Source organism: Bombina bombina, chromosome 5 (genome assembly GCF_027579735.1).
Source record: "Bombina bombina isolate aBomBom1 chromosome 5, aBomBom1.pri, whole genome shotgun sequence".
NCBI classification, from domain to species: Eukaryota; Metazoa; Chordata; class Amphibia; order Anura; family Bombinatoridae; genus Bombina; species Bombina bombina.
In genome coordinates, this window is record NC_069503.1 from 56,676,250 (window position 1) to 56,702,278 (window position 26,029).

Consider the following 26,029-nt stretch of genomic DNA (forward strand, 5'->3'; position numbering starts at 1 on the left):
GACGTTGTGGTGAAATAGGCACTCTCCCATATCTTGTGGCATTGCCCTCAGATAAAAAGATCACCTTACACATTAACTCAATATTAGGCACAACACTCAAACTTTGCCCTTCCATAATACTCCTCAATGACCTCCCCCAAATCCCTTGTCTGTATCATAGGAGATTGTTACAATGTATGATAAATTGCGCCAAGATATTTAATACCTAGATTTTGGAAAAAAGCGACAACACCCACCTTACAAATGTGGCTAAAGGAAGTGATCATGTTCTCTCTTTGGAAAAACTGCACTACTGCTCTCAAGGTAAAGCTCTTAGACATCATATTTATATGGGACCAGAAAACAACAATATAATCTAAAAAGTACCTTTGACAAAAAACCTTCTTCTCATCTCCCCCCCCCCTCCTCCCCTTATTTAACTTATTTCCTCTCCTACTTTTCACCCTCTTTAGAAATATCCTTCATTTCTTTACGGTCACACGGCTACGCTGATTATAGTGCCTCTAATTTATGTTATCAACAGTGACTGTAATTTGTATTTATATTTTACTTTGACTATATTCCACAAATGTTATGTACTAATTTTATTCATGTTGTGTTCATTTTTGAAAAATTCAATAAAAACAATTTAATAAAAAAAAAATAACTGTTTGCTGTTTGTAATTTATTTCCTTTATTAAATTGTACACAGCCTTTTAAATTACCTTTTATGAGGCACTGGCTCCTACTTAGCATATGCAAGAGTTCACATTATATAAAAATATGTGTCTGTTATTGGCTGATAGCTGTCACATGGTACAGGTGCAGAACTACATTTATCAGAAAACAATTTACTATCGGCTAGATTTAGAGTTTTGTCGGTAACGACCCGCGTAGCTAACGCTGGCTTTTTTCTGGCCGCACCTTTAAAATAACTCTGGTATTGAGAGTTCACAGAATGGCTGCGTTAGGCTCCAAAAAAGGAGCGTAGAGCATATTTAATGCAACTTCAACTCTCGATACCAGAGTTGCTTACGGAAGCGGCCAGCTTCAAAAACGTGCTCGTGCACGATTCCCCCATAGAAAACAATGGGGCTGTTTGAGCTGAAAAAAACCCTAACACCTGCAAAAAAGCCGCGTTCAGCTCCTAACGCAGCCCCATTGTTTGCTATGGGGAAACACTTCCTACGTCTGCACCTAACACTCTAACATGTACCCCGAGTCTAAACACCCCTAACCTTACACTTATTAACCCCTAATCTGCCGCCCCCGCTATCGCTGACCCCTGCATATTTTTTTTAACCCCTAATCTGCCGCTCCGTAAACCGCCGCTACTTACATTATCCCTATGTACCCCTAATCTGCTGCCCCTAACACCGCCGACCCCTATATTATATTTATTAACCCCTAATCTGCCCCCCACAACGTCGCCTCCACCTGCCTACACTTATTAACCCCTAATCTGCCGACCGGACCGCACCGCTATTATAATAAAGTTATTAACCCCTAATCCGCCTCACTCCCGCCTCAATAACCTATAATAAATAGTATTAACCCCTAATCTGCCCTCCCTAACATCGCCGACACCTAACTTCAAACATTAACCCCTAATCTGCCGACTGGAGCTCACCGCTATTCTAATAAATGTATTAACCCCTAAAGCTAAGTCTAACACTAACACCCCCCTAAGTTAAATATAATTTAAATCTAACGAAATTAATTAACTCTTATTAAATATATTATTCCTATTTAAAGCTAAATACTTACCTGTAAAATAAATCCTAATATAGCTACAATATAAATTATAATTATATTATAGCTATTTTAGGATTTATATTTATTTTACAGGTAACTTTGTATTTATTTTAACCAGGTACAATAGCTATTAAATAGTTAAGAACTATTTAATAGCTAAAATAGTTAAAATAATTACAAAATTACCGGTAAAATAAATCCTAACCTAAGTTACAATTAAACCTAACACTACACTATCAATAAATTAATTAAATAAAATACCAACAATTACCTACAATTAAACCTAACACTAAACTATCAATAAATTATTTAAATACAATATCTACAAATAAATACAATGAAATAAACTAACTAAAGTACAAAAAATAAAAAAGAACTAAGTTACAAAAAATAAAAAAATATTTACAAACATTGGAAAAATATTACAACAATTTTAAACTAATTACACCTACTCTAAGCCCCCTAATAAAATAACAAAGCCCCCAAAAATAAAAAAATGCCCTACCCTATTCTAAATTAAAACAGTTCAAAGCTCTTTTACCTTACCAGCCCTGAACAGGGCCCTTTGCGGGGCATGCCCCAAAGAATTCAGCTCTTTTGCCTGTAAATAAAACATACAATACCCCCCCCCCAACATTACAACCCACCACCCACATACCCCTAATCTAACCCAAACCCCCCTTAAATAAACCTAACACTAAGCCCCTGAAGATCTTCCTACCATATCTTCACCCTGCCAGGTTCACTGATCCGTCCTCGGAAGTCTTGATCCAAGCCTCGAAAGTGTTGATCCAAGCCCAAGCGGGGGGCTGAAGAGTGACGTCCATCCTCGGGCTGAAGTCTGGATCCAAGCGGCGACTGAAGAAATCCATCCTCGGGCTGAAGTCGGAAGTCCATCATCTGGATGAAGTCTTCTATCAAGCCGCATCTTCAATCTTCTTTCTTCTGGAGTTGAACCATCTTCTTCCAAGCCGACGCGGAACATCCTCTTCAACCGACGACTAGACGACGAATGACGGTTCCTTTAAATGACGTCATCCAAGATGGCGTCCCTCGAATTCTGATTGGCTGATAGGATTCTAGCAGCCAATTGGAATTAAGGTAGGAATATTCTGATTGGCTGATGGAATCAGCCAATCAGAATCAAGTTCAATCCGATTGGCTGATCCAATCAGCCAATCAGATTGAGCTTGCATTCTATTGGCTGTTCCGATCAGCCAATCGGAATTCGAGGGGGGTTTGGGTTAGATTAGGGGTATGTGGGTGGTGGGTTGTAATGCTGGGGGGGGGGTATTGTATGTGTTTTTTTTTACAGGCAAAAGAGCTGAATTTCTTGGGGCATGCCCCGCAAAGGGCCCTGTTCAGGGCTGGTAAGGTAAAAGAGCTTTGAACTTTTTAAATTTAGAATAGGGTAGGGCATTTTTTATTTTGGGGGGCTTTGTTATTTTATTAGGGGGCTTAGAGTAGGTGTAATTAGTTTAAAATTGTTGTAATATTTTTCTAATGTTTGTAAATATTTTTTTATTTTTTGTAACTTAGTTCTTTTTTATTTTTTGTACTTTAGTTAGTTTATTTCATTGTAGTTATTTGTAGATATTTTATTTAAATAATTTATTGATAGTGTAGTGTTAGGTTTAATTGTAGATAATTGTAGGTATTGTATTTAATTAATTTATTGATAGTGTAGTGTTAGGTTTAATTGTAGATAATTGTAGGTAGTTTATTTAATTAATTTATTGATAGTGTTAGGTTTAATTGTAACTTAGGTTAGGATTTATTTTACAGGTAATTTTGTAATTATTTTAACTATTTTAGCTATTAAATAGTTCTTAACTATTTAATAGCTATTGTACCTGGTTAAAATAAATACAAAGTTGCCTGTAAAATAAATATTAATCCTAAAATAGCTATAATATAATTATAATTTATGTTGTAGCTATATTAGGGTTTATTTTACAGGTAAGTATTTAGCTTTAAATAGGAATAATTTATTTAATAAGAGTTAATTTATTTCGTTAGAATAAAATTATATTTAACTTAGGGGGGTGTTAGGGTTAGGGTTAAAATTAGCTTTATGGGTTAAAAAATTTATTAGAGTAGCAGTGAGCTCCGATCGGCAGATTAGGGGTTAATACTTGAAGTTAGGTGTCAGCGATGTTAGGGAGGGCAGATTAGGGGTTAATACTATTTATTATAGGGTTATTGAGGCGGGAGTGAGGCGGATTAGGGGTTAATAACTTTATTATAGTAGCGGTGAGATCCGCTCGGCAGATTAGAGGTTAATAAGTGTAGGCAGGTGGAGGCGACGTTGAGGGGGGCAGGTTAGGGGTTAATAAATATAATATAGGGGTTGGCGGTGTTAGGGGCAGCAGATTAGGGGTACATAGCTATAATGTAGCTGGCGGCGGCGTGCGGACGGCAGATTAGGGGTTAATAAGTGTAGGTAGCTGGCGGCGACGTTGTGGGGGGCAGATTAGGGGTTAATAAATATAATATAGGGGTCCGCGGTGTTAGGGGCAGCAGATTAGGGGTACATAAGGATAACGTAGGTGGCGGTCGGCAGATTAGGGGTTAAAAAAAATTAATAGGGGAACTTCCGGGCAGCGGCCATGACAGGTCGCTAGATATCATCCTGCTCCAGCATTTCTAACAAAGTCTGACTATTATAACAGCTCACCAGCTCTTTTGCCCAGCTTACACCTTGATCCCTGAAGCATTGACGCTACTGCATCAGCCGAGCTTAAAACTACTGGGATAGAGAGAACTGTGAGCTCCCGGAACAAGCTTTAAGGTTGCGGCCTTTATTTTACCCCCCGGCAAGACCTGTATGGGCCTTGTCGTTACGCAGCATATTGCTGAATGCAAAGCACCTTGAGGATACTGGTGCCAAATACCTTGAGAGACATTAACGTTTACACCTTTCAGATGGAGTCTAACTATACTAAACTGTACACTCAGCTAAAGGAGCTTTTTGATGGACATTTCTTACGTCTCGCGTGCACTCTGGACACAGCATGGGGTCACAGCAGCGATAGAGAATGGCGCCCTCACACCAAGGACACAAAGCACACCCTGACCGAGCATATCGATGGGAGCAGGGGATTGGACTTGGCGTGGCGACCTGATGTCCCCCCCGTAGGCAATGGCCCTCTAGGCGCACAAAGCGCAACACTCTGTTTGGCCCCTAGCGAGGAGATCGCCGCACCATCAATGCCTGCACATCCTTGCTCTCCTGTCTTGAATTTGGTTGCCGGACCGGGTATGGGCAATTCTTATGTGACTGATCAAAGTGATAAGAGCATTGCTGTTCCGCCGGTCATCATGTTACCGCAACTAGTAACATCACTGCAGGACAGTGACAAGAGGTCCTTCAACACGATCATAACCCTAGTCACGTCTGTATTTTGCTCCAGACCCGGTCTTGTGAGTGACACCAGTGGGGGCTCAAATATGCGAGGTCTTGTATGTCAGGACTATAGACAATTGCCTTATGGATTTCCAGGCATTAAGATTGGTGTTAGTTAGACATTGATTTCCATATTGCCTAAGGTGGGGAGCCTTACATCTCTACAACTTTCAGCGTGAATGAGAGTTCCAGACCATACAGACCCTCATTATCATTATCGAGACTTTAGCTGTGTATTTTCATTCATTTAAAAAGTATCTTGCATTGTATGGTTGTTATATGTTATGTGTTCTGATATTTGTAAGTTGGACAGGGAGCATATTTTCTTTGTATACTGCACTAAAAGAAGGGATGAAACAGGTCTCATAGCACCATGTGGGTGCCTACTATTTGCCCATCATTTCCCTATAGAAATAATTTGCCCTTTCTTTTCTCCCATACTAGTGGCATGGTTTGTGCCCTGATACTTAGAGCCCATATAGTTGTATTGCACCTAACAGTTTGAGGTTTAACAGGGCAGACAATGAGGCATACTGAAGTTGTCTTTTATACATGTGGGCACTTGTTAGTTATTGCATTTCAGGATGAATGCTTGACCTAATGTATACCTGCAGGTTCAACAGGCCCTTAATATCTCAGATGTATGGCTATCAGCCATTCCCCATGTATTACTATTTGCCCATTATATATCTATAGAAATAATTTGTCCTTTACTTCCTTCCATACTAATTGCATTGTTCATGCTTTGATTCCTACAACCCTTATTTTTATATTACATCTATCAGCATGAGGGTTATTAGGACAGCCACAGATGTACACTGAAGTTGTTTTTTATATATGTGGGCACTTGTTAGTTATTGTATTTCAAGATGTATGTTTGACCAAATGTATACTTGCAGATTTAACATGTCCTTAGTATTTTAGATGTATGGCTACCAGTTACCCCCCATATATTAAGTTGCTTACGCTACTATAACAGTTTTTCACAGCAGCAATTTGTAAATACTCTTTTTAAAGAAGCCTTCTGGGTTCAGTAATAATAATTGACTGTTTACTTAATGCTTCATTCATATACTTCTGTAGGACAAACATAGATATGTGTCCATCCTAAATAGCTCCTATTTGTATTTCTATGGGTTCTGCTAGGATATGATTTGCCAGGAGTGAAGGAGAAACAATCTAACATTAGCGTGTGTAGAGGTAGCACCTTATAGAAACTAAGCCCTCGTCTAACATACACTTGCAAAGCAAACGTATTTCTTCTCTTCCAGCTAGCAGTACCACTCTTACTAATATTATTTCTTATTCTGACTCCCATAACCCGTCTAGGAGTGTTTGCTTCTGGTCCCTTATTAGCACGTATTGGGGTCCTGCTGTCTGCGGCCGGGATGGTGAGATCCTGTCTTTCTATATCGGGATATAGTTGGATGTTCCATATCTGGACATAGGCTTACAATGTTTGCTTTAATAATGCTCCTAGTCAAGAAGTTTTCATTCACTCCCAGAATTAGATATGGGTACAGTATAGAATACCCCCTTACTTATTTTTTGTTGACACTCCTTATAACACATTCAAGCCTTCATTATATGACCTAAAATTGACTGCATAGCTAAGAACATGAGTCGTTTTGCTCTACCAGTCAGAGTGTGCCTCCTGATAACCAATAGCTCCTTCCCTACAGTATATGTCTCTCAGGTCTTACCAATCAACACTATACCCATAACCCTTACTCCCCATGCTTTAGCAAATGTGCTCTCTCATGTGACCCTACATAACCGGTTTAAAGTCAGTGTGTAGTGTAGCTCCAGTCATGCCCTTCTGTACTAGACTTCCAAGGTAAATTCCTCCTACTAAGCAGTAAAATCTATTTTTTTTCCTCCTCTATAATAAATACTGCGAAAGCATAAAAGACCGTTTTAAAAATAAAAAACTAGAAGTTCAACATGTGGGATCCAAGAGTGGTCTCTCCCAGTCAAAGGTTACCTCCTGTAGCTTTGTACTCTTCATTTTAGTAAGAGGTCCAAGAGAGGCCTCAGCCGTCATCTAGGGGGTATACAGTTTTGATAGGCAAGTACTATACATATACTTCTACGATGTGTCATTAACATGTACTATTTATGCTAATTTTCTATTGTTTCTATGTTTATTATCAGTTATTCTTGTGTTTCCTTTTGATGACATGACATGCATGTAGGCCTTTAATTGAACTTCAATAAAAATATTTAAAAAAATAAAATAAATTTTAATAGAGTGTCGGCGATGTGGGGGGGCCTCGGTTTAGGGGTACATAGGTAGTTTATGGGTGTTAGTGTACTTTAGAGCACAGTAGTTAAGAGCTTTATAAACCCGCGTTAGCCCAGAAAGCTCTTAACTACTGACTTTTTTCTGCGGCTGGAGTTTTGTCGTTAGATTTCTAACGCTCACTTCAGCCACGACTCTAAATACCGGAGTTAGAAAGATCCCATTGAAAAGATAGGATACGCAATTGACGTAAGGGGATCTGCGGTATGCAAAAGTCGCGGCTGCAAAGTGAGCGTTAGACCCTTTCCTGACTGACTCCAAATACCAGCGGTAGCCTAAAACTAGCGTTAGGAGCCTCTAATGCTGGTTTTCACGGCTACCGCCAAACTCCAAATCTAGGCCTAAGACTTTAAAAAGGGAAGTAGGTTTTATTGCATTGTATTTTTATTATGCATTTGTTGATTTTGTAATTCTATATGTTATGGTCCTTTTAAATGGACTGAATTTGCCAAAAGAAAATATCTCATTATATTATCACTCCTTGTAAACAAAAAAATCTTTTTTTTCTTAACTCTATCCAAGATAACAATTGAAATGAACATTTTAGTGCCTATCTTGCAGTGTGATTTAAGACAACTCAGTATTGACCAAGAGAAGTTAAAGGACTGGGGGTGGAGCACATGACAAAATGTCTGACAGGGAGAATTAGTAGGAAGTACAATACCAATACTGCAGTATCCAATTTAACTTATATTTAAACAACGGATATTTAACATTTCTTTCAGGAGAAAATATTGTTTCATATAAATGATAGAAAACAAAGATTAGAATATATTTGTAAAGTTATGATATGGCCCCACTTAAATAGATTTTCTACCATTATGTTGTATGGATCTGGGAAGAATAATATTTAAGGTGCAAATTATAACACCCACAGAGCTAACTGTACTAAATGCTTGTGCTGAATCAATAGCACATATGTAATAACCTAAACAGCTGATCTGTATCACATGAATTGTTATGTGTGCCTTTAATTATACCATACGTACATTTAATCAGAACCATTATTTATTATTATCTGTCTAAACCATTTAATATACTTTTTACAGACATGACCAGAGCACTGAGAGATATCGGGTATTGATGTAACTGGAGTGAATAAGGGAACCTTCTTCCTGAGCACAGACATTGGAGCCTGTTATCAGCATGAACTTATATGTGATAGGTGAGTAAAATAGATATTATACTGACTTTAATTACTAGGAAAATAGAATAGATCACTCACTAAGCAAATATAAACTATTATATTTATATCTGCATCTTTTAAGAACATTTGTGTCAGTGACCATTATAAAGAAGGAGCAACATCCGTTGGGCTGAGGAGGAGGGAAAAATACTATTCCCCCTCTGTCCTTTTAGACCGACTATGTCTAACAACTGCCTAACCTCACCCCCTGACCTGGTTCATTACTCAGAACACCTGCAACTCCACCTTCCCCTGCCCTGACCTCGCTCATTGAACACCCATAACTACACTTATGCCTACCTTGTTCCCGTGTGTGAAACACCCACAACTCAGTAATTTAGTTTACTATGAAGTAGTAATGTTTACATTCTATGTCATCCTTTTTTAATTTGTGATTTACAAGTAAATACATTTAAAAATACAAAACGGAAGGCATTTTTGAGTATAAAAAATGGTTTTTATTGAGATGGATGCTATTATAAAGAATAAACAGTCTTATTTTTCTTTATTCCATTTCTTTTTATGTAGACAAACACTTGAATAGTTCATATCCCTCCTTCACTACAGAAAGCATCAGAATGATACCACAAACTCCAATAGTCTTGGACACCAATGACTATTCACAAACATTGGGGATATCACAGCAGATATTTAGAGAAGATGGTGAATTGGCAGGAACTGGGCAGCAATCATTATGTACAGAGAGTAATTTAGTCATCAAACAAGAGGACAACATTTATGCCTTATCTAGTGAAATTATTATCCCAGAGGATAAACCACACACATTTACTGAGTTTTCAAAACATATTAAAGAAGGGAAAAGTTTACCGTCTAACCAAATGATTCATACAAAGGAGAAACCTTTCAAATCTACAGAATGTGAGAACATCTTTAGATGGAAGTCTCATCTACTAGAACACCAGAAAATTCACACAGGTGAGAAACCACACACATGTACTGAGTGTGGCAAATGTTTTACACAAATGTATAATCTCAAAACTCATAAAAAGATTCACACAGGAGAAAAGCCTTTCACATGTACAGAGTGTGGAAAAAGTTTTACACGAAAGAGTGATCTGAAAAAGCATGAAAAGATTCACACAGGGGAAAAGCCGTTTACATGTACAGAGTGTGGGAAAAGTTTTACAGAAAAAAGTCATCTGAAAACTCATGAAAGGATTCACACAGGAGAAAAGCCTTTCACATGTACAGAGTGTGGAAAATGTTTTACAGAAAAGAGTAATCTGAAAACTCATGAAAGGATTCACACAGGAGAAAAGCCTTTCACATGTACAGAGTGTGGAAAATGTTTTACAGAAAAGAGTAATCTGAAAACTCATGAAAGGATTCACACAGGAGAAAAGCCTTTCACATGTACAGAGTGTGGAAAATGTTTTACAGAAAAGAGTAAACTGAAAACTCATGAAAGGATTCACACAGGAGAAAAGCCTTTCACATGTTCAGAGTGTGGGAAAAGTTTTACAGAAAAAAGTCATCTGAAAACTCATGAAAGGATTCACACAGGAGAAAAGCCTTTCACATGTACAGAGTGTGGAAAAAGTTTTATACTAAAGAGTGAACTGAAAATTCATGTAAGGATTCATACAGGAGAAAAGCCTTTCGCATGTACAGAGTGTGGAAAATGTTTTGCACAAATAATTAGTCTGAAAACTCATGAAAGGAGTCACACAGGAGAAAAGCCTTTTACATGTACAGTGTGTGGAAAAAGTTTTATACAAAAGAGTGAACTGAAAAGTCATGAAAGGAGTCACACAGGAGAAAAGCCTTTCACATGTACAGAGTGTGGAAAATGTTTTACACGAAAGAGTGATCTGAAAAAGCATGAAATGAGTCACACAGGAGAAAAGCCTTTCACATGTACAGAGTGTGGAAAATGTTTTAGAGAAAAGAGTAAACTGAAAACTCATGAAAGGAATCACACAGGAGAAAAGCCTTTCCCATGTACAGAGTGTGGGAAAAGTTTTACAGAAAAAAGTCATCTGAAAACTCATGAAAGGATTCACACAGGAGAAAAGCCTTTCACATGTACAGTGTGTGGAAAAAGTTTTATACAAAAGAGTAAACTGAAAACTCATGAAAGGATTCACACAGGAGAAAAGCCTTTTACATGTAGAGAGTGTGGAAAATGTTTTACATTAAAAAGTAATCTGAAAACTCATGAAAGGAGTCACACAGGAGAAAAGCCTTTTACATGTAGAGAGTGTGGAAAACGTTTTACATTAAAAAGTAATCTGAAAACTCATGAAAGGAGTCACACAGGAGAAAAGCCTTTCGGATGTACAGCGTGTGGAAAATGTTTTACACAAATAATTAGTCTGAAAACTCATGAAAGGAGTCACACAGGAGAAAAGCCTTTTACATGTACAGAGTGTGGAAAACGTTTTACATTAAAAAGTAATCTGAAAACTCACAAACGGATTCACAAGGGAAGAAAACTTTAACATGTTTGGAAAGTGCAAAAAATGTTTTTACTGAAATCAGGTATCACAAAACACCAAATATTTACACACAAATAAACTTGTTTATAAATACGCCAGTGTTAGGAGTTGTACATTTGATTTACATAGGGGAGGAAATAATTATATTTACAGAATAAAGGAGTCTTTATATGAAGAGTGTTAAAGAATTATATAAACAAGAACATCCGTCTCAAATGATTGACATCTGGGAGATATATTTAATGTGCACATCATCTTTTCTTATAGCAATAGATTCTTAGCATTGTAAATGTTATATACCAGAGGAATTACTGAGGAGATACTGATTTTATTTCATGAGACACAATATCAGTAACTGGTACATTTGTGATCATAATCAGTATAATATTAATGGCTACTATAACCTACATGTATACTGGGTATGTAATATGTGTGTCATGTGATCATAATCAGTCTAATTTAAATGGCTAATATAACCTACATATATACTGGGTATGTAATATGTGTGTCATGTTCTGTAACTTGATATACTGGGGGGTAGTTATCAAGCCGTCAACCTCAAATACGCTGGAATTCTGCAGCGTATTTGTGGCGAGGCTGATTCGCCTTAGTTATCAAAGGCTACAGACCGGCAAAAGTAGAATTTTTTGACGTAAACTTCGATCCGCCGGACTCCGTCCGACACAGATCGATTCTTACGTCACTCCAGATGTTCCGCACACAAGTACGGCACAATCTCACTACTTTTGCTAGTTATCAAAAAACTAGCAGGTACGCTCGGCACTTTTACGGCCCAGCGTACCTGGTTTTCAAACCGCCAGCCTGGAGGCGGCGGATCCCATAGGAATCAATGGGAGTCTGACCATAGCGAAAGTACAAGTTCGCTGCTGACAGACATCCCATTGATTCCTATGGAAGCTGTCTGCACCTAACACCCTAACATATACCCCGAGTCTAAACACCACTAATCTGTCCCCCCTACACCGCCGCAACTAAATAAAGTTATTACCCTCTAAACCGCCGCTCCCGGAGCCCACCGACACTATAATAAATATGTTAACCCCTAAACCGCCGCTCCCGGAGCCCACCGCAAGCTACTCTATACATATTAACCCCTAAACCGCCGCTCCCGGAGCCCACCGCCAACTACATTATACCTAGTAACCCCTATCCTGCCCCCCCTATACCGCCGCCCTCTATAATAAATTTATTAACCCCTATCCTGCCGATCCCGCACCTCGCCGCAACTAAATAAATAGTTTAACCCCTAAACCGCCGCTCCCGGACCCCCGCAACCTATATTAAATTTATTAACCCCTATCCTGCCCCCTTCTACACCATCGCCACCTATAATAAATTTATTAACCCCTATCCTGCCCCCTTCTACACCATCGCCACCTATAATAAATTTATTAACCCCTAATCTGCCCTCCCTACACCGTCGCCACCTATAATAAATTTATTAACCCCTATCCTGCCCCCCACTACACCGCCGCCACTGTAATAAAATTATTAACCCCTAAACCTAAGTCTAACACTAACCCTAACACCCCCTAACTTAAATATTAATTAAATAAATCTAAATCATATTTCTATTATTAAATAAATTAATCCTATTTAAAACTAAATACTTACCTTTAAAATAAACCCTAATATAGCTACAATATAAATAATAATTATATTCTAGCTATCTTAGGATTTATTTTTATTTTACAGGTACCTTTCAATTTATTTTAACTAGGTACAATAGCTATTAAATAGTTATTAACTATTTAATAGCTTACCTAGCTAAAATAAAGAGAAATTTACCTGTAAAATAAAAACTAACCTAAGTTACAATTACACCTAACACTACACTATACTTTAATAAATTATTCCTATTTAAAACTAAATACTTACCTGTAAAATAAACCCTAATATATATATAATTACAATATATATAATAATTACATTGTCGCTATCTTAGGATTTATATTTATTTTACAGGTAACTTTGTATTTATTTTAGCTAGTTAGAATAGTTATTAAATAGTTATTAACTATTTAATAACTACCTAGCTAAAAGAAATACAAAATTACCTGTAAAATAAATCCTAACCTAAGTTACAATTAACCTAACACTACACTATCATTAAATTAATTAAATAAACTACCTACAAATAACTACAATTAAATACAATTACATAAACTAACTAAAGTACAAAAAATAAAAAAAGCTAAGTTACAAAAAATAAAAAAAATAAGTTACAAACATTTAAAAACATATTACAACAATTTTAAGCTACTTACACCTAATCTAAGCCCCCTAATAAAATAACAAACCCCCCCAAAATAAAAAAATGCCCTACCCTATTCTACATTAAAAAAGTTCAAAGCTCTTTTACCTTACCAGCCCTTAAAAGGGCCTTTTGTGGGGGCATGCCCCAAAGAGTTCAGCTCTTTTGCCTGTAAAAGAAAAATACAACCCCCCCCAACATTAAAACCCACCACCCACATACCCCTAATCTAACCCAAACCCCCCTTAAAATAACCTAACACTAATCCCCTGAAGATCATCCTACCTTTAGTTGTCTTCACTCAGCCGAGCCACCGATGGAACTGAAGAGGACATCCGGACCGGCAGAAGTTATCCTCCAAGGGGCGCTGAAGAAATCTTCCATCCGATGAAGTGATCCTCCAAACGGCGCTGAAGAAATCTTCCATTCGGGCGAGGTCATCTTCCAAGAGGCGCTGAAGAAGTCTTCTATCCGGGCGAGGTCATCTTCGAAGCCGGGTCTTGAATCTTCATCCCGCCGACGCGGAACATCCTTCTTTCCCGACGAACTACAGACGAATGAAGGCTCCTTTAAGGGACGTCATCCAAGATGGCGTCCCTTCAATTCCGATTGGCTGATAGGATTCTATCAGCCAATCGGAATTAAGGTAGGAAAAATCTGATTGGCTGATGGAATCAGCCAATCAGATTCAAGTTCAATCCGATTGGCTGATCCAATCAGCCAATCAGATTGAGCTCGCATTCTATTGGCTGATCGGAACAGCCAATAGAATGCGAGCTCAATCTGATTGGCTGATTGGATCAGCCAATCGGATTGAACTTGAATCTGATTGGCTGATTCCATCAGCCAATCAGATTTTTCCTACCTTAATTCCGATTGGCTGATAGAATCCTATCAGCCAATCGGAATTGAAGGGACGCCATCTTGGATGACGTCCCTTAAAGGAGCCTTCATTCATCGGTAGTTCGTCGGGAAAGAAGGATGTTCCGCGTCGGCGGGATGAAGATTCAAGACCCGGCTTCGAAGATGACCTCGCCCGGATAGAAGACTTCTTCAGCGCCTCTTGGAAGATGACCTCGCCCGGATGGAAGATTTCTTCAGCGCCGCTTGGAGGATCACTTCATCGGATGGAAGATTTCTTCAGCGCCCCTTGGAGGATAACTTTTGCCGGTCCGGATGTCCTCTTCAGTTCCATCGGTGGCTCGGCTGAGTGAAGACAACTAAAGGTAGGATGATCTTCAGGGGATTAGTGTTAAATTATTTTTTTTGCCTGTAAAAGAAAAGTTGCTCACGCATGCGCCCTGAGTCGGGATAGACGCCGATATTGGGCTATAAAATTTTGCTACTTTGTATCTGGAATTACACCTGAGGAAGCGGTCTGAGTAACCGGGAAACGCGTAGTGTAACATTGTTTTTAATAAACTTCTATTTTTAACTAACCAGTACAAGTAGCACGATAATTTTTAGCAACTTTGCACATCCAACATTGGTAACCATACTTGCACTCATCTGAACACTGAGCTGCAGGGATATTCAAGTGTGCTGCATTGGAGCCCGTTTGTGAGCTGAATAAGTGAACCTAGGGGACATCGATGCTATCAGTGAGCTGGACAGCTGACAAGTGTCCAGGAGGCTTTTGTGGCACTTCTCAAGTGCCCTATATCTTGTGAGTATATTACATTTGTTGTGCTATATCAAATGATCACACTGATACACACTATTGTGGCACTTCTGTGTTTTTTGTCTTAAACAGCATAAGCAGTTCTGATACATTACAGCTAGCTGGACGGCTGCTAACAGTTCAGAAGGCATTTGTGGCACTTCTCAAGTGCTGGAAATTTTGTAAGTAGTTTTTATTTGGGGGCAAGGCCTACTGAATTCTAAACGATACACACCATTTGGCGCCTCTTCTCTCTCTTCTCTTATTAAATAGTTAATAACTATTTAATAACTATTCTAACTAGCTAAAATAAATACAAAGTTACCTGTAAAATAAATATAAATCCTAAGATAGCTACAATGTAATTATTAATTATATTGTAGCTATATTAGGGTTTATTTTACAGGTAAGTATTTAGTTTTAAATAGGAATAATTTATTAAAGTATAGTGTAGTGTTAGGTGTAATTGTAACTTAGGTTAGTTTTTATTTTACAGGTAAATTTTAGACATGTGCGGTTCGTTTCGGATTAATTCGGAAATTCGGTAAATTCGGAGATTCGGATCGATTCGGATTTCCGAATTAAAATACTTCCGAATCTACCGAATGAATCCGAAATAGCTGCCGTATCTCCGAATAAATCCGAATTAGCTCGTTAAGATTCGGCATTTCCCCATAGGAAACAATGGGAGTTTCGGCTGAAAAAAAACTAACACCGCAGCCCCATTGTTTCCTATGGGGAAACACTAAGTCTGCACCTAACACCCTAACATGTACCCCGAGTCTCTAAACACCCCTAATCTAACACTTATTAACCCCTAATCTGCTGCCTCCGCTATCGCTGACACCTGCATTATTTTATTAACCCCTAATCTGCCGACCGAATATCGCCGCCACCTACATTATAGCTATTAACCCCTAATCTGCTGTCCCTAACACCGCCGACCCCTACATTATAGTTATTAACCCCTAATCTGCCTCCCCCAACGTCGCCGCAATCTAACTACAAGTATTAACCCCTAATCTGCCGACCCGATATCACCGCCGCCTACATTATAGCTATTAACCCCTAATCTGCTGTCCCTAACACCGCCGACCCCTACATTATAGTTATTAACCCCTAATCTGCCTCCCCCCAACGTCGCCGCAATCTAACTACAAGTATTAACCCCTAATCTGCCGACCCGATATCGCCGCCGCCTACATTATAGCTATTAACCCCTAATCTGCTGTCCCTAACACCGCCGACCCCTACATTATAGTTATTAACCCCTAATCTGCCTCCCCCAACGTCGCCGCAATCTAACTACAAGTATTAACCCCTAATCTGCCGACCCGATATCGCCGCCGCCTACATTATAGCTATTAACCCCTAATCTGCTGTCCCTAACACCGCCGACCCCTACATTATAGTTATTAACCCCTAATCTGCCTCCCCCAACGTCGCCGCAATCTAACTACAAGTATTAACCCCTAATCTGCCGACCGCAAATCGCCGCCACTATAATAAATGTATTAACCCCTAAACCGCCGCACTCCCGCCTCGCAAACACTATAATACATTTTATTAACCCCTAATCTGCCCTCCCTAACATCGCCGCCACCTACCTACAATTATTAACCCCTAATCTCCCGCCCCCATCGTCGCCGCTACTATAATAAGGTTATTAACCCCTAAACCTAAGTCTAACCCTAACCCTAACACCCCCTAACTTAAATATAATTTAAATAAAACGAAATAAGTTTACTATAGTTAAATAAATGAATCCTATTTAAAACTAAAGACTTACCTGTAAAATAAATCCTAAGATAGCTGCAATATAACTAATAGTTACATTGTAGCTATCTTAGCATTTATATTTATTTTACAGGCAACTTTGTATTTATTTTAACTAGGTACAATAGTTATTAAATAGTTAATAACTATTTAATAACTACCTAGCTAAAATAAATACAAATTTACCTGTAAAATAAATCCTAACCTAAGTTACACTAACACCTAACACTACACTATCATTAAATTAACTAAATAAATGAATCCTATTTAAAACAAAATACTTACCTGTAAAATAAACCCTAATATAGCTGCAATATAACTAATAGTTACATTGTAGCTATTTTAGCATTTATATTTATTTTACAGACAACTTTGTATTTATTTTAACTAGGTACAATAGCTATTACATAGTTATTGACTAATTAATAGCTACCTAGTTAAAATAATTACAAAATTACCTGTAAAATAAATCCTAACCTAAGTTACAATTAAACCTAATTAACTACAAGTACCTACAATTATCTACAATTAAATAAACTAAAGTACAAAACCCCCCCACTAAATTACAAAAAAAAACAAACACTAAATTACAAAAAATAAAAAAATATTACAAGAATTTTAAACTAATTACACCTAATCTAAGCCCCCTAATAAAATAACAAAGCCCCCCAAAATAAAAAAAATGCCCTACCCTATACTAAATTACAAAAGTTAACAGCTCTATTACCTTACCAGCCCTGAACAGGGCCCTTTGCGGGGCATGCCCCAAAGAAAACAGCTCTTTTGCCTGTAAAAAAAAAACACAATCCCCCCCCCACATTACAACCCACCACCCACATACCCCTACTCTAACCCAAACCCCCCTTAAATAAACCTAACACTACCCCCCTGAAGATCTCCCTACCTTGAGTCGTGTTCACCCAGCCGGGCCGAAGTCTTCATCCGATGGGGCAGAAGAGGACATCCAGACCGGCAGAAGTTTTCATCCAAGTGGGGCAAGAAGAGGTCTTCCATCCATCATACAAGTACCAAAATACAAACAAACACTAAATTTCAAAAAATAATAAAATATTACAATAATTTTAAACTAATTACACCTAATCTAAGCCCCCTACTAGCTATTAATATAGCTTCAATATAACTAATAGTTACATTGTAGCTATTTTAGGATTTATATGTATTTTACAGGCAACTTTGTATTTATTTTAACTAGGTACAATAGTTATTAAATAGTTAATAACTATTTAATAACTACCTAGCTAAAATAAATACAAATTTACCTGTAAAATAAATCATAACCTAAGTTACAATTACACCTAACACTACACTATCATTAAATTAACTAAATAAATGAATCCTATATAAAACTAAAGACTTACCTGTAAAATAAACCCTAATATAGCTGCAATATAACTAATAGTTACATTGTAGCTATTTTAGCATTTATATTTATTGTACAGGCAACTTTGTATTCATTTTAACTAGGTTCAATAGCTATTAAATAGATATTGACTATTTAATAGCTACCTAGTTAAAATAATTACAAAATTACCTGTAAAATAAATCCTAACCTAAGTTACAATTAAACCTAACACTACACTATCATTAAATAAATTAACTACAAGTACCTACAATTAAATGCAATTAAAAAAACTAAACTAAAGTACAAACCCCCCCCCCACTAAATTACAAAAAATAAAAAAATATTACAAGAATTTTAAACTAATTACACCTAATCTAAGCCCCCTAATAAAATAACAAAGCCCCCCAAAATAAAAAAAATGCCCTAACCTATACTAAATTACAAAAGTTAACAGCTCTATTACCTTACCAGCCCTGAACAGGGCCCTTTGCGGGGCATGCCCCAAAGAAAACAGCTCTTTTGCCTGTAAAAAAAAAACACAATCCCTCCCCCCACATTACAACCCACCACCCACATACCCCTACTCTAACCCAAACCCCCCTTAAATAAACCTAACACTACCCCCCTGAAGATCTCCCTACCTTGAGTCGTGTTCACCCAGCCGGGCCGAAGTCTTCATCCGATGGGGCAGAAGAGGACATCCAGACTGGCAGAAGTCTTCATCCAAGCGGGGCAAGAAGAGGTCTTCCATCCATCAGAAAAGTACAAAAAAACAAACAAACACTAAATTAGCAAAAATAATAAAATATTACAATAATTTTAAACTAATTACACCTAATCTAAGCCCCCTACTAGCTATTAATATAGCTACAATATAACTAATAGTTACATTGTAGCTATTTTAGGATTTATATTTATTTTACAGGCAACTTTGTATTTATTTTAACTAGGTACAATAGCTATTAAATAGTTAATAACTACCTAGCTAAAATAAATACAAATTTACCTGTAAAATAAACCCTAACCTAAGTTACAATTACACCTAACACTACACTATCATTAAATTAACTAAATAAATTAATCCTATATAAAACTAAATACTTACCTGTAAAATAAACCCTAATATAGCTACAATATAACTAATGGTTATATTGTAGCTATTTTAGCATTTATATTTATTTTACAGGCAACTTTGTATTTATTTTAACTAGGTACAATAGCTATTAAATAGATATTTACTGTTTAATAGCTACCTAGTTAAAATAATTACAAAATTACCTGTAAAATAAATCCTAACCTAAGTTACTATTAAACCTAACTCTACACTATCATTAAATAAATTAACTACAAGTACCTACAATTAAATACAATGAAATAAACTAAACTAAAGTACAAAAAAAACAAACACTAAATTACAAAAAATAAAAAAAATTACAAGAATTTTAAACTAATTACACCTAATCTAAGCCCCCTAATAAAATAACAAAGCCCCCCAAAATAAAAAAATGCCCTACCCTATACTAAATTACAAAAGTAATCAGCTCTATTACCTTACCAGCCCTGAACAGGGCCTTTTGCGGGGCATGCCCCATAGAAAACAGCTCTTTTGCCTGTAAAAAAAAACACAATACCCCCCCCCACATTACAACCCACCACCCACATACCCCTACTCTAACCCAAACCCCCCTTAAATAAACCTAACACTACCCCCCTGAAGATCTCTCTACCGTGTCTTCACCCAGCGGGCCGAAGTCTTCATCCGATCGGGCAGAAGAGGACATCCAGACCGGCAGAAGTCTTCATCCAAGCAGGGCAAGAAGAGGTCTTCCATCCATCAGAAGTCTTGATCCAGGCGGCATCTTCTCTGTTCATCCATCCGGAGCGGAGCGGCAGCATCCTGAAGACATCCCACGCAGAGCATCCTCTTCTTTCTTGATCCGACGACTAGGTGACTGTACCTTTAAGTGACGTCATCCAAGATGGCGTCCCTTGAATTCCGATTGGCTGATAGGATTCTATCAGCCAATCGGAATTAAGGTAGGAAAAATCTGATTGGCTGATTTAATCAGCCAATCAGATTCAAGTTCAATCCGATTGGCTGATGGAATCAGCCAATCAGATTGACCTCGCATTCTATTGGCTGTTCCGATCAGCCAATAGAATGCGAGCTCAATCTGATTGGCTGATTGGATCAGCCAATCGGATTGAACTTGAATCTGATTGGCTGATTGAATCAGCCAATCAGATTTTTCATACCTTAATTCCGATTGGCTGATAGAATCCTATCAGCCAATCGGAATTCAAGGGACGCCATCTTGGATGACGTCACTTAAAGGTACAGTCACCTAGTCGTCGGATCAAGAAAGAAGAGGATGCTCTGCGTGGGATGTCTTCAGGATGCTGCCGCTCCGCTCCGGATGGATGAACAGAGAAGATGCCGCCTGGATCAAGACTTCTGATGGATGGAAGACCTCTTCTTGCCCCGCTTGGATGAAGACTTCTGCCGGTCTGGATGTCCTCTTCTGCCCGATCGGATGAAGACTTCGGCCCGCTGGGTGAAGACACGGTAGAGAGATCTTCAGGGGGGTAGTGTTAGGTTTATTTAAGGGGGGTTTGGGTTAGAGTAGGGGTATGTGGGTGGTGGGTTGTAATGTGGGGGGGGTATTGTGTTTTTTTTTACAGGCAAAAGAGCTGTTTTCTATGGGGCATGCCCCCGCAAAAGGCCCTGTTCAGGGCTGGTAAGGTAATAGAGCTGATTACTTTTGTAATTTAGTATAGGGTAGGGCATTTTTTTATTTTGGGGGGCTTTGTTATTTTATTAGGGGGCTTAGATTAGGTGTAATTAGTTTCAAATTCTTGTAATTTTTTTTATTTTTTGTAATTTAGTGTTTGTTTTTTTTGTACTTTAGTTTATTTCATTGTATTTAATTGTAGGTACTTGTAGTTAATTTATTTAATGATAGTGTAGAGTTAGGTTTAATAGTAACTTAGGTTAGGATTTATTTTACAGGTAATTTTGTAATTATTTTAACTAGGTAGCTATTAATTAGTCAATAACTATTTAATAGCTTTTGTACCTAGTTAAAATAAATACAAAGTTGCCTGTAAAATAAATATAAATGCTAAAATAGCTACAATGTAACTATTAGTTATATTGTAGCTATATTAGAGTTTATTTTACAGGTAAGTATTTAGTTTTATATAGGATTAATTTATTTAGTTAATTTAATCACAGTGTAGTGTTAGGTGTAATTGTAACTTAGGTTAGGGTTTATTTTACAGGTAAATTTGTATTTATTTTAGCTAGGTAGTTATTAACTATTTAATAGCTATTGTACCTAGTTAAAATAAATACAAAGTTGCCTGTAAAATAAATATAAATCCTAAAATAGCTACAATGTAACTATTAGTTATATTGTAGCTATATTAATAGCTAGTAGGGGGCTTAGATTAGGTGTAATTAGTTTAAAATTATTGCAATATTTTATTATTTTTGCTAATTTAGTGTTTGTTTGTTTTTTTGTACTTTTCTGATGGATGGAAGATCTCTTCTTGCCCCGCTTGGATGAAGACTTCTGCCAGTCTGGATGTCCTCTTCTGCCCCATCAGATGAAGACTTCGGCCCGGCTGGGTGAACACGACTCAAGGTAGGGAGATCTTCAGGGGGGTAGTGTTAGGTTTATTTAAGGGGGGTTTGGGTTAGAGTAGGGGTATGTGGGTGGTGGGTTGTAATGTGGGGGGGGGGTTGTGTTTTTTTTTACAGGCAAAAGAGCTGTTTTCTTTGGGGCATGCCCCGCAAAAGGCCCTGTTCAGGGCTGGTAAGGTAATAGGGTAAGGTAATAGAGCTGTTAACTTTTGTAATTTAGTATAGGGTAGGGCATTTTTTTTATTTTGGGGGGCTTTGTTATTTTATTAGGGGGCTTAGATTAGGTGTAATTAGTTTAAAATTCTTGTAATATTTTTTTATTTTTTGTAATTTAGTGGGGGGGGGGGTTGTACTTTAGTTTAGTTTTTTAATTGTATTTAATTGTAGGTACTTGTAGTTAATTTATTTAATGATAGTGTAGTGTTAGGTTTAATTGTAACTTAGGTTAGGATTTATTTTACAGGTAATTTTGTAATTATTTTAACTAGGTAGCTATTAAACAGTAAATATCTATTTAATAGCTATTGTACCTAGTTAAAATAAATACAAAGTTGCCTGTACAATAAATATAAATGCTAAAATAGCTACAATGTAACTATTAGTTATATTGCAGCTATATTAGGGTTTATTTTACAGGTAAGTCTTTAGTTTTATATAGGATTCATTTATTTAGTTAATTTAATGATAGTGTAGTGTTAGGTGTAATTGTAACTTAGGTTATGATTTATTTTACAGGTAAATTTGTATTTATTTTAGCTAGGTAGTTATTAAATAGTTATTAACTATTTAATAGCTATTGTACCTAGTTAAAATAAATACAAAGTTGCCTGTAAAATAAATATAAATCCTAAAATAGCTACAATGTAACTATTAGTTATATTGAAGCTATATTAATAGCTAGTAGGGGGCTTAGATTAGGTGTAATTAGTTTAAAATTATTGTAATATTTTATTATTTTTTGTAATTTAGTGTTTGTTTGTATTTTGGTACTTGTATGATGGATGGAAGACCTCTTCTTGCCCCGCTTGGATGAAGACTTCTGCTGGTCTGGATGTCCTCTTCTGCCCCATCGGATGAAGACTTCGGCCCGGCTGGGTGAACACGACTCAAGGTAGGGAGATCTTCAGGGGGGTAGTGTTAGGTTTATTTAAGGGGGGTTTGGGTTAGAGTAGGGGTATGTGGGTGGTGGGTTGTAATGTGGGGGGGGGATTGTGTTTTTTTTTTTACAGGCAAAAGAGCTGTTTTCTTTGGGGCATGCCCCGCAAAGGGCCCTGTTCAGGGCTGGTAAGGTAATAGAGCTGTTAACTTTTGTAATTTAGTATAGGGTAGGGCATTTTTTTTATTTTGGGGGGCTTTGTTATTTTATTAGGGGGCTTAGATTAGGTGTAATTAGTTTAAAATTCTTGTAATATTTTTTTATTTTTTGTAATTTAGTGTTTGTTTTTTTTTGTAATTTAGTGGGGGGGTTTTGTACTTTAGTTTATTTAATTGTAGATAATTGTAGGTACTTGTAGTTAATTAGGTTTAATTGTAACTTAGGTTAGGATTTATTTTACAGGTAATTTTGTAATTATTTTAACTAGGTAGCTATTAATTAGTCAATAACTATTTAATAGCTTTTGTACCTAGTTAAAATAAATACAAAGTTGCCTGTAAAATAAATATAAATGCTAAAATAGCTACAATGTAACTATTAGTTATATTGCAGCTATATTAGGGTTTATTTTACAGGTAAGTATTTTGTTTTAAATAGGATTCATTTATTTAGTTAATTTAATGATAGTGTAGTGTTAGGTGTTAGTGTAACTTAGGTTAGGATTTATTTTACAGGTAAATTTGTATTTATTTTAGCTAGGTAGTTATTAAATAGTTATTAACTATTTAATAACTATTGTACCTAGTTAAAATAAATACAAAGTTGCCTGTAAAATAAATATAAATGCTAAGATAGCTACAATGTAACTATTAGTTATATTGTAGCTATCTTAGGGTTTATTTTACAGGTAAGTCTTTAGTTTTAAATAGGATTCATTTATTTAACTATAGTAAACTTATTTCGTTTTATTTAAATTATATTTAAGTTAGGGGGTGTTAGGGTTAGGGTTAGACTTAGGTTTAGGGGTTAATAACCTTATTATAGTAGCGGCAACGATGGGGGCGGGAGATTAGGGGTTAATAATTGTAGGTAGGTGGCGGCGATGTTAGGGAGGGCAGATTAGGGGTTAATAAAATGTATTATAGTGTTTGCGAGGCGGGAGTGCGGCGGTTTAGGGGTTAATACATTTATTATAGTGGCGGCGATTTGCGGTCGGCAGATTAGGGGTTAATACTTGTAGTTAGATTGCGGCGACTTTGGGGGGAGGCAGATTAGGGGTTAATAACTATAATGTAGGGGTCGGCGGTGTTAGGGACAGCAGATTAGGGGTTAATAGCTATAATGTAGGCGGCGGCGATATCGGGTCGGCAGATTAGGGGTTAATACTTGTAGTTAGATTGCGGCGACGTTGGGGGGAGGCAGATTAGGGGTTAATAACTATAATGTAGGGGTCGGCGGTGTTAGGGACAGCAGATTAGGGGTTAATAGCTATAATGTAGGCGGCGGCGATATCGGGTCGGCAGATTAGGGGTTAATACTTATAGTTAGATTGCGGCGACGTTGGGGGAGGCAGATTAGGGGTTAATAACTATAATGTAGGGGTCGGCGGTGTTAGGGACAGCAGATTAGGGGTTAATAGCTATAATGTAGGCGGCGGCGATATCGGGTCGGCAGATTAGGGGTTAATACTTATAGTTAGATTGCGGCGACGTTGGGGGAGGCAGATTAGGGGTTAATAACTATAATGTAGGGGTCGGCGGTGTTAGGGACAGCAGATTAGGGGTTAATAGCTATAATGTAGGCGGCGGCGATATTCGGTCGGCAGATTAGGGGTTAAATAATGTTATTATAGGGTTTGCGATGTGGGGGGGCCTCGGTTTAGTGGTTCATAGGTAGTTTATGGGTGTTAGTGACTTAGTGTACTAAATGGGTGTTAGTGTAGTAAAAACATACCGAATTTCGGAACGGAATAGAACCGAATTCAGCCGAATCCGAATAAATCCGAAACGAATTTATTCGGATCCGAATAAATCCGAAACGAATTTATTCAAATTTTGCCGAATCAGATTCGATCCGAAACGAAATTCTAAAAGTCCGAATCGATCCGAACCGAAAACGAACCGAATTTTTTAGCGGTGCACATGTCTAGTAAATTTCTCTTTATTTTAGCTAGGTAAGCTATTAAATAGTTAATAACTATTTAATAGCTATTGCACCTAGTTAAAATAAATTGAAAGGTACCTGTAAAATAAAAATAAATCCTAAGATAGCTACAATATAATTATTATTTATATTGTAGCTATATTAGGGTTTATTTTATAGGTAAGTATTTAGTTTTAAATAGGATTAACTTAGTTAATAATAGAAATATTATTTAGATTTATTTAATTAATATTTAAGTTAGGGGGGTGTTAGGGTTAGTGTTAGACTTAGGTTTAGGGGTTAATAATTTTATTACAGTGGCGGCGGTGTAGTGGGGGGCAGGATAGGGGTTAATAAATGTATTATAGGTGGCGACGGTGTAGGTCGGGCAGGATAGGGGTTAATAAGTTTATTATAGGTGGCGACGGTGTAGGGGGGGGGCAGGATAGGGGTTAATAAGTTTATTATAGGTGGCGACGGTGTAGGGGGGGCAGGATAGGGGTTAATAAATTTATTATAGGTGGCGACGGTGTAGGGGGGGGCAGGATAGGGGTTAATAAATTTAATATAGGTTGCAGCGGGTTCAGGGAGCGGCGGTTTAGGGGTTAAACTATTTTTTTATTTGCGGCGAGGTGCGGGATCAGCAGGATAGGGGTTAATAACTTTATTATAGAGGGCGACGGTATAGGGGGGGGCAGGATAGGGGTTACTAGGTATAATGTAGGTGGCAGCGGTGTCCGGGAGCGGCGGTTTAGGGGTTAATACATTTATAAGACTTGCGGCGGGGTCTAGGAGCGGCGGTTTAGGGGTTAATACATTTATAAGACTTGCGGCGGGGTCTAGGAGCGGCGGTTTAGGGGTTAATACATTTATAAGACTTGCGGCAGGGTCTAGGAGCGGCGGTTTAGGGGTTAATACATTTATAAGACTTGCTGCAGGGTCTAGGAGCAGCGGTTTAGGGGTTAATACATTTATCAGAGTTGG

General features: G+C 37.5%; 1 protein-coding gene across 1 annotated transcript in view; it reads left to right on the forward strand.

Annotated features, from left to right (window-relative positions):
• Positions 1–11,181, forward strand: part of LOC128659841 (zinc finger protein 850-like) — a 247,671-nt gene extending 236,490 nt beyond the window's left edge. Inside the window, exon 4 of the mRNA XM_053713416.1 lies at positions 9,483–11,181. Coding sequence (XP_053569391.1) covers positions 9,483–11,090 — 1,608 coding nt within the window. The 3' untranslated portion in view covers positions 11,091–11,181. The remainder of the gene's footprint in view (positions 1–9,482) is intronic.
• The last annotated feature ends 14,848 nt before the right edge of the window (positions 11,182–26,029 follow it).